A 10,404-nucleotide genomic window follows, 5' to 3' on the forward strand; every position below is an offset into this window, starting at 1 on the left:
ACCAGCTTATTGAGTCAGTGAAATGAACGAATGAGTCCAATTTGTGAATAAATCATTCTGATCAGTTTTGTGAACTGAATCAGATATAGGTGACTCAAAATAACTTTGTTCATGTCAAGATTTTCAGTGAAAAAATGACTTAAATTGCAGTTTGATTGTCTCACAAAGTTATTGTATAATTAAGAAGACTTGAAATATAATGCACAAGTTGTGTGTATAAATTGTACTTGTATTATTCCATAATAATTATACGTTTGTTATGCTTTTACATTATTTTAGATGCTTGAAAGCTCCAGTCGCTGTTCATAATTGCATTGACAAAAACAGCTAGTACATTTTTAAGATTTATCCTTTTATGTTCCACAGATGAAATAAAGTCATACAGGTTTGCAACATCTTGAGGGTGATTAAATGACTGAATTTTCATTTTTGCGTGAACTATACCTTTAAGCTGATCTGAAAGTGACTTTTTAACAGAGAGCGAGAAAAGAATAATGTGTTATGCACTATATTAGTGCTTAGTCATTCTTTAGTTTCCTCTTGATCTATGTTCAAACAGATTTTCTAGTGTTTTTTTCATTGTGATGCAAGGACTTGTGCTGTAAACTCTTGTTTTTGTGTTAGAATGTCTCTGAACTTGTGTGTGATCCGCACATTAAACCAAAACACAGCTCATTTAGACACCGCGAGAGGTTAAGGTGATGATCTGCCCGTGTGCTGCTTCCACACGCCTCCGTTTGTCCTTTAACCTCCGTCTAGCAGCTGAAAAATTGATGAGGTCTGCTTCAACACCAGCAGATAATGAACTGTGTTCCTGTGACGCGCAGAAGGGTTTTTGAAAGCGGCTTCCTGCAGTATCCTGCGGTTAGAGGAACTCATTTAGCACAGATACAGTGGACCGATGCGTTTGTGTAGAGTCTGCATGATCATAACACCGGGAGAGGTGCTTCAACACTATGAATGTTCTTTTTGCTTTACTGACTGACTTCTTGCTGGCATAATTGTCTTGACTAGGCCTATCTGTTTCAAGACCTTAAAGGGTTAGTTCACCCAAACATTTAAATTAGCCCATAAATTACTCACCCTCAAGTCATCCTAGGTGTATATGACTTTCTTCTTTCAGACGAATCCAGTCGGAGTTATATTAAAAATTGTCTTTGATCTTTCAAGCTCTATCGTTGTACTCAGCGGGTGTTGCAGTGCTTCGGTTCAAATGACGTGAAATAAAAAGCACCCTTCCACAAAAAAAAGTGTCTCACAGGGCTCCGGGGGGTGAACAAAGGCCTGTAGCAAATCGATGCGTTTTTGTAAGAAAAATATCCATATTCAAAACGTAATAATCACTTGAATCTAGCTTGCGCTCACGGTTTTAAACGGAAGCAGTTCCGTGGGAATGACGTATGAGGTCAGCTATGCGCATGCGCGGCTCAGAAGTGACGCACGCGGAGAGATCCAAACAAAACAACGGTCACTAATTAGAAGCACAAAACGAGGATTTGTAAAGAAGAATGTCGGAGGATTTCGATATAAGCCAAGAGGAGACTTGTTTTCCTTTGCTAAAGTAAGGAAACTTTGCTTCTTTTGATCCTGTAAACAAACGTTGGTTTTCACGAGACTCACCGGCGCATGCGCAACGCTGACCTCATACGTCATGCTCCCGGAACTGCTTCTGTGTACAACTGTTGGCGCAAGCTAGATTCAAGTTATTATTACGTTTTGAATATGGATATTTTTCTTACAAAAACGCATTGATTAAGTGCCAAGGTTCGCTTCGCTCCTTGTACTGCCACGACAAAACATTTCCTGAATCTCAACGGTCCTCATTATAATAAGATAACTTGTGGTTTTTAAGCTACGCAAGACTTCTGGTTCATGGGGTCTTACTTTACCGGAAGAATGTATTCTGTATGTGTTACATACATGCACATGTATTTGTTCCTTCATTTTTGGATTTTGTTCTTTTTGTCCCATCGGTATTTCTGCTGCCGTCCATGTTGGCTGGATAGTCTATATAAAGAACAGAACAGTTTGAACAAAACCTCTGTTTGAGACCCATCCGGATGATCTGCTGCTCTTAGACTGAGTACATCAAAAGGCTTCGGTGTATTTCTAAATTAGTCCACCGATGTGAGAAGCTAAAATGTGTATAGCTTATAAGATTATTCCAAAAGTGGCCTTGCAAATTTTATGGAAATAGTGACAAACTCAACAGTGTGTTTTGTTCATTTGATTCCCTTGGTTTTTATTTGTTGCCCCTTAGAACTGACTTGTTTACATGACTTCTTCTTCTTCTAATATGTTCAGTATGCTCTCAGCACTATACAGTTGCCTGTAAAACACTGATCTTTAGTTACATAGTACTTTCTGTTTTAATTGTGTGTACTTAAAGAGTTGAATGAAAATGCTAATAAATTGTGATACTCTGTGGGAAATGTTGTTGCTTGTTAATCCTATGTTAATCTGCATCAAAGATGGATGGTGGTTTCAGCTACTTGGACAGAAGTGAGGTAGATGCTGTGCCTTTGTACCATACACTACTTTTAAGTTCATAGCTGTCAACACATTTGTCTTTTAAATCATACATACTTAATTAAGAGGCCATTCGAAGGAATAGTTCACCCAAAATGGAAAATTAGCTGAAAATGTACTCACCCTCAGGCCATCCAAGATGTAGATGAGTTTGTTTCTTCACTGGAACAGATTTGGAGAAATTTAGCATTACATCACTTGCTCACCAATGGCTCACCCAATCCTCTGCAGTGAATGGGTGCCATCAGAATGAGAGTCCATGGATTTTAGTCGGAAGCAACATTATGAAGTTAAAAAAATGACGATGTATTTATTACAAACACACTGTTCACTTCACAAGATGTTAATTGATGGACAAGAGTTCAGGAATTCCTTTTGGATTATCATGACTCATGTGACACTCATTCTGACGGCACCCATTCACTGCAGAGGATTCATTGGTGAGCAAATGACGTAATGCTAAATTTCTCCAGATCTGTTCAGATGAACAAAGTCAAACTCATCTACAACTTTGGATGGCCTGAAGAACGAGTACATTTTCAGCAGATTTTCATATTTTGGTGAACTACTCCTTTAATAAGACTGTCCTTATAAAACAATACTCATGTTCTTTTATAGATGCTGAACTCATTCCACATTTCATTTTTAATACCCATCATAAACCAACAGATGGAGCAAGATGGAAACTAAGACAAAAGATGGAAAACAGACAGAAACAAACATAACAAAACAGTCCTGTTATTGTGTGAATACCGTGAGAAAAAGTATCTGAAGTAAAGTGAATTGTGTTAAATGTTCTGTTGTCTGACCATCGTCACACAGCTCTGAATGTCTCTAATGTGCAGCCCATCAGATCCTTCCACTTCAGGATGTTGAATCGTTTAAATCTTTTGTTTAATCAGTTTTTATTAGTAAAGCCTGTCATTTATGCTCAAGGATGAGATGAATTTAACCAGACTTGTCAGTGCCACCTAGGGGACACGTGTCTGGGTGGTGTGATTCTGTCAGGCTTAATTTTTCCATTAAGCCTTAATAATTCTGCAGAAGATTTCCCATGAATCTTTGTGGGTTCTCTCATTTTAATCATGAATTTCTATTCACCAGGAGCAGATCTGTTTAACAAAGTTTGACATGATCAAACTGACTGAGGAGAGAAGTGGGAAAATTGCTTTATCTGTTTCTTGTAATAAAGAAAATGGTAAGAGACAGATTAAAGAATGATCACTGAATTTTTGTCTTGTTCTCTTTTCTTGTATATTTGGATCAAAATGATGAGGGCCGGACTAGTGCATAACATTTCCATCAGTGCTGATTTAAACTTGAAATTGAACTAACTTAAGTAACTATCAACAAAGTATATAAGCTTATATTATTTTAACAAAGGAAGCTAAACTGTGTGTATGTTTAGGCTCAGAGAGACATTTAGTTTGCATTATTCTATTATAGGTATATACGTAATGTATGTATGTTTATGTAAGATTAATTTGAATTAATACATGCCTATTCTCAATCTTTTACGCCGTGCTGAATTGACTTTAATGTCTGTTTTTGTCTGTACTGTTGCCAGACAAGTTCATTAACAAGGATAAACTGAATAAATGGATGAATGAATAAATACACAAGCAAATAAACAAGGTGATTAAAGTATTCGTATTTTATATGCTGTATTTGTCATGTTTTATCTCACAGCCTTACTTCTCAGGCATGAATTATTTAATACTGTCCTGTCTGTCATTATGTGGCCTAGTTTAATAACATGGATTGAATGTAAGTTGAGTGTTTTGTGTTAGCATGTAGTTTAAGGGAAATCATAGTGTGCTGTAATTTCACTTACATGGTTGTGAAGTGTGAAGTGAAATTCCACTGATGAACACATGAGGGCAGCAGTCAGCTGAGCACGTGGTCTCATTTAAGTTATTATTTTCTGTTCCTGTCAAGTGACATGTTGATGGCTTCGTGGCTTGTGATACAGTCTATAGGAAATTACTAAATGTATGGGGGAAAAAATATTTGTAAATGTGTTTACTAATAAAATAAATATTTGTGCTGGTGAACAACCTAATACTAAAATATAATTTAAATATAAGTAGTGGAGAGCCATGGTTTTCACTTAATATGTTTTGTTATATTTCCTTTCAATTAAAATTATAAGAGCATCTAAAACAGGAGTGAACTCAATTCCTGGAGGGCTGGAGAGTTTTGTTCCAACCCTGCTCCAACACACACACTATGAAGTTTTCAAATAAGCCTGAAAAACGTGATTAGTTGGATCAGATGTGTTTAATTAGGGTTTAATCTTGTGTAGCACTGCGTCTTTAACGATGTGGGCGGGGCTCATCTCTGTCTGGATGTGAAGCGGCCCAGCGTCCCACCAGCGGTGTGAAAACGGAGAGAAGTGAAGGTAAGCCGCGGCACATTTCTGCTTTCTCCATGTTATTATTAGTGCGCTGATGTATAGAGGCAGTCACCTAGAGTCAGAAATAATAAAACAATTCCACAAATGGGAGCGAGTCAGTATGTCACGCTCTCAATGAACATGTTGATGAATATGATCTCATCATGTTAATCTGAATGTAACGCAGGGCAGAGATGTTAAATGATACTGATGACTGACTGACTTAACTAGTGAATAATTCGTCATTCACAAATACAACACGTTTTGTATAATAGCTTTTTTTATTCATGCCATCGAGATATGCATGTTTTATTGCAAATTGTATTGTAAGCATAATAATTGAGATTGAATTACCATGAATACCTATTATTTCTTAATTTCTTGTTAGTTTGAATGTCTCCCCTTATTTAATCATTTCAGACTGTGTTCAATACCTGTTTCTGTGACCGCAGATATTTTGCAAATAGCAAAAAGATTGTGTCCACGGCCCCAATCCAACTCCTCAAATCCAAAGACAGCGATTGTATCATTAAACTGTTCTTCCATACCCTACCTCTGCCCCTAAAATCAGTTTGATGCTCATCAGATTGGTGATTGGTTAATAGAAAATGTACTTCCAGGAAAGGAACAATGTACTTGTATGTGTCTCATGTCATTCCAAACCTGTCTGACTTTATTTCTTCTGTGAAACATAAAATTAGATATTTTGAAGAATGTTGGTAACCATTGGTGACCACTGACTTTCATTGTATGGATTTAAAAAAAACGGAGACATTTCTCAAAATATCTACTTTGTTTCATTTCGGGTGAACTCATAACTCATGTTATTGTTCTAAAACACCAGTTTCAGCAGGAGAAAACCATGGCAGCTCCATTCAGATCACTTGTGGAAGATTATCCAAGATACCTCAAATCATTTGAGCTTTTTCTGGAGCGCTCATCAGAGCACCAGTGCATGCAGGACTTCATTCATAATACGCTACCAGACATACTGGCAAGGTGCTTTATCGTTCTTGATGAATGACATATTTTATTCATTTAGCCTGTCCTAGATTTGTAATGCAGAGTGTGCCAGCAGATTTAACAATGACAAGATATTATAATATTATCTTGCCTTTATTATGTTTATTATGTTTATTTATTATGTCTCTCTCTCTCTCTCTCTCTCTCTCTCTCTCTGCAGTATTGGAGGAGGGAGATCCGTTTTCAATGTAATGGGAGTAGGGAGTGGAGCAGGTATACTTTTCATAACGACTGAATTATTAACATTCTGTTTATATCATCATTTCATGCAGTAGCCTATATCAGATTTTAATACCTAACAGAGTTCTCACTTCTCCATATGCATCTAATTTCTAGGTGAGATTGATCTAGAGATGCTTGCTCAGCTACACCTGAAACATCCACATGTCAAAGTCGACAATGAAGTGGTGGAACCAAGCAATGATATGCTGTACAAATATAAAGGTACCAATCATTTTATTTATGCTCATTTAAGCTAAACATATACGCTTTTACTAATTCTAACAATAAATGGCTGTTTATTCTTTTTTTTTGTATTATTCTTTCTGTTTAGTTCGGGTGTCAACAGCTCCAGATCTTGATCATATTAACTTTGAGTGGAATAAGATGACGGCATCTGAATTTGAAAAACACTGGCAACAGAAAATCCCTGGGAAAAAGATGGACTTCATTCACATGATACAGGTTTTGAGATGTCGAGATATAATGGAAATAGCGACAGGAAGTTTTCTTCCATTTTGTGACAGACATTCGAGTGAATTGGATTATCAAAAAAGAAATTAATGTAGGGCGATTCTATCCAATCAACAAGCAATGATTCTATTCGTTGCTTGTTGATTGGATGGAGGCAGATATTAATGTGAGTTTGCAGTCTATTGTAAGAAAGGGACGGGTCCTAAGTGGACTAAATGATTGAACAAGTCTGGCATACATCAACAGAGAAGTCTGACGTTTTACTGGAGATCGAGTTAAGACATTTTAATTTAGAAATACAAAAATATGAATAAAATAAATAAAAATGATAAAAGATGAAACGTGCATGAAACATGCATTTAGAAAAAAGATTCATTTTAATTTCATGTGACAATCATCAACTTAAATATATTATATTATTCAATCAATTAAAGTGATATAATTGAGGTCTGTATGTCAGACGTGTTTTGTTGTGTTTGTAGAATATTAATATCAGTCTGTTTAACAGATGCTGTACTACGTCACAGATCCAGAGGCCACTGTCTCATTTTTTCGGAGTCTTCTACACAAAGATGGGAAACTCTTAATCATTCTGGTGTCAGGTACAGTAAATTCTCTGAGTTCAAAACTTCGCCAAAGTGCGTAACTTAAATAATGTACCATTCAAGTAACTATACCTTTTGCTTAAGTGGACTTTGGCTCACAGGTTTAGCTCAACTATGCTCAGGTTCAGAGGAAATGGAGTATAAAAGGTGAAATCAAATCAGTCAAAAAAGGTTTTTTTTTCTAATTTCCATTAAGAATTTCACCTTTGTAGGGCAGTACAGTGGGTTCAAAATTTAAAAATGTATCTGTTCTGTTTAAGGAAACAATGACCTCAGTTCTGCTTCTACATATTGTAGGTGAGAGTGGATGGGGAAAATTATGGACAACCTTTAAAAAACAACTGTGTAATACTGAGATCAGCCAGTGTGTTACTACAGGAGATATAAAGACATTCCTAGACACTGAGGGCATCCCCTACCGGAACTATGAGCTTCTGTCCCAGATGGACATCACTGAGTGCTTCACTGAGGGAGACCAGGTGGGAGAACTTCTGCTGGATTTCCTTACCGAGGTCATAGAGTTCAGTAAGAATGCTCCTGAAGACCTGAAGAAAGGTGTATTGGACTTACTGAGACATCCTGACTGCAGTAAAGAGGTGAATGGCAGGATCATATTCAACAACAACCTGGGAGTCTTAGTGGTTGAGCCATAGCTCCAAGACTCCTTTATATCTCACCTGCACAAGTATATACAGTGGTTCTCAACCTTTTTGACCCAAAGCCCCTCATTGTCCACATTGTCAATAATATCAAAAGGCCCCATGACTTTTCCAGCTGTTTATGATTTACTGATAAGGATTAAGAATGATTTCTACATTTTAAAAGCTGTAAAAACTAGGCAGATGTGTATTCGTTAATACACTGAATTGTAAGATTTTATTAATTAACATGACATTTCTAAATCACACTTTCATAATCAAGACTACCTCATATATTTTTTCAAGTCAATGGGAACCTTAGTTCAAAAAAATATATAAAACAGTTGCTAAGGTGGTCAATTAAACAAAGAAATATTATTGTTATTTTGTCTTATTTTAAACAATTTTAAGTAATTTTAAGGCCCCTTTAGTGGGCCATGGCCTCATGGTTGAGAATAACTGGTCGAGGAAGTACAGAATGTCTGTATTTTCACATTTTTAGAAATGTTCTGTTTCTTTACTGTTTTCTACAGAGAGAAGAAGAAATGTGGCTTATCATAACAATAGAATATATTTTAATGAATTTATTCAAGAGCCTTAAAGTGCCCCTATTATGCCATTTTAAAGGGTCCTAATATTGTTTTGGGAGTCTCCTACAATGCATATTCTCAAAATATGCATTTAATATCATTTTCCAACGATTCAGTTCGTTCTAAACAGTTCTAAGATTCAGTCTCTCTAAACTCCTCCTTTCTGTGAGCCTGCTCTGCTCTGATTGATCAGATGCCCCAGAGCTGGTCTGTTGCAGAGCCGTTGAAAAACTCGTTTCCCATTTCTCAACGGCTCTGGTCTGTTGTGATTGGTCTACCGCGTACAGCACGTGTCGGAAACAATACGCACATTGCCATAGTTCCGTATTTTGAACGCTCAATAGAAAATATAAACATCTATTATTTATCATACTTACAGGTTGTGATTCAGTGGAGCCAGCTGATCCAAATAAACTGTGCACTGAGCCATCTTTCAAGAGCAAGAGTTTTATAAATCCTGTGTTGAACCAAAGTCCCTTTCAAGGAAAGTCTGTTCACTCGGCGGCCATATTTGCAACGCCTCCGGGCAGCTCACCAAAGACTGAAATCTCAAAAACTGCCCTATGAACTCACAAATAAATTACAATTTTCAAATCTGCAACAAAATCTGAAATTATTTGCCCTATGAATGTTGTTTATTATGCTCAAATAGCGTTAAAAAAGCTTATTTTTCAGGCTAGATCAGCCAATGCGCAGTCATAACATTGGCTGGTCTAGCCTCAGTTTTCTATGGGAACCAGAGCTTCTAACGGCTGCTGCAGTGACACAATGACTTTACCAATCAGCAATTGGCTCTTTAATTTAAAAGGCGGGACTATTCCCTACAATTGTTGGGGGATTGGGGAATTGTAGAAGATGGGATTCTTCTGCAATTACCCCATCAACTTCGGTCAGAAATCTTGGTGTAACCTTTGATGACCAGCTGACCTTCAAAGACCACATTGCAAAGACTGCTCGATCTTGCAGGTTTGCATTGCACAACATCAGAAAGATCAGGCCCTTTCTAATGGAGCATGCGGCACAACTTCTTGTCCAGGCCCTTGTCATATCTAGGCTGGACTACTGCAATGCTCTTTTGGCTGGACTTCCATCAAGCACAATCAAACCTCTACAAATGATTCAGAATGCAGCGGTACGACTGGTCTTCAACGAGCCCAAAAGAGCCCATGTTACACCTCTCTTTATCTCCTTGCACTGGCTACCGGTTGCGGCTCGAATCAAGTTCAAGACATTGATGCTTGCATATAGAACAGCCACAGGCTCAGCACCCGCCTACTTCCACTCACTACTACGAATCTACATCCCCTCCAGAAGCCTGAGATCCGCTAGTGAGCGACGCCTCGTGGTACCATCACAGAGAGGCTCAAAATCACTTTCCAGAACATTCTCGTTCACCATTCCTGGCTGGTGGAACGATCTTCCCACCCCTATCCAGAATGCTGAATCCCTGACAATTTTCAAGCGACAGCTGAAAACTCATCCCTTTCGAAACTACTTGACTTCATCATCATAAAAATTTTTTTTTTTTTTCAATTCTCTTTTATTTATTCCTTCTCTTTCTAGCTTGTACTTATTTGAACAATGTCTAGAAACTTGGTATTAGAAGCACTTCCTGTATCTGTTCGCCTCTTTAAGAAGAATCGCTTTATGTATCCCCCAATTGTAAGTCGCTTTGGATAAAAGCGTCTGCAAAATGACTAAATGTAAAATGTAAATTTATTCCGCCATATCGGCATTGCAGTTTCTCCCATTTATAAGTTATAAGAGTGAACCGTCTTTGTATTTTCTATAGTCTTTGGTTGAACTCCCCGAGATTAGAAAAGCAGTCGTCAGTAAAATGACGTGTTTGTGGGCGGGGTCTAGTTGTTTGCGGCCGGCCAATGTAGAACATAGCATTATGCAAATGTGTTACCCCATGACATGTAGCCATC

At 37.5% G+C, this 10,404-nt stretch overlaps 1 protein-coding gene across 1 annotated transcript; it reads left to right on the plus strand.

Moving 5' to 3' along the window:
* The first annotated feature begins 4,807 nt into the window (after positions 1-4,807).
* LOC107658225 (histamine N-methyltransferase) lies at positions 4,808-7,925 on the plus strand. The gene is made up of 7 exons (XM_016446687.1): positions 4,808-4,930; positions 5,769-5,923; positions 6,108-6,160; positions 6,284-6,391; positions 6,501-6,631; positions 7,149-7,242; positions 7,543-7,925. The coding sequence occupies exons 2-7, from the start codon at positions 5,787-5,789 to the stop codon at positions 7,896-7,898; spliced, it is 879 nt and encodes a 292-aa protein (XP_016302173.1). The 5' UTR covers positions 4,808-4,930; positions 5,769-5,786; the 3' UTR covers positions 7,899-7,925.
* The last annotated feature ends 2,479 nt before the right edge of the window (positions 7,926-10,404 follow it).

The sequence above is a fragment of the Sinocyclocheilus anshuiensis genome, unplaced genomic scaffold (assembly GCF_001515605.1).
Source record: "Sinocyclocheilus anshuiensis isolate Anshui unplaced genomic scaffold, SAMN03320099.WGS_v1.1 scaffold263, whole genome shotgun sequence".
In the NCBI taxonomy this organism is placed as follows: domain Eukaryota; kingdom Metazoa; phylum Chordata; class Actinopteri; order Cypriniformes; family Cyprinidae; genus Sinocyclocheilus; species Sinocyclocheilus anshuiensis.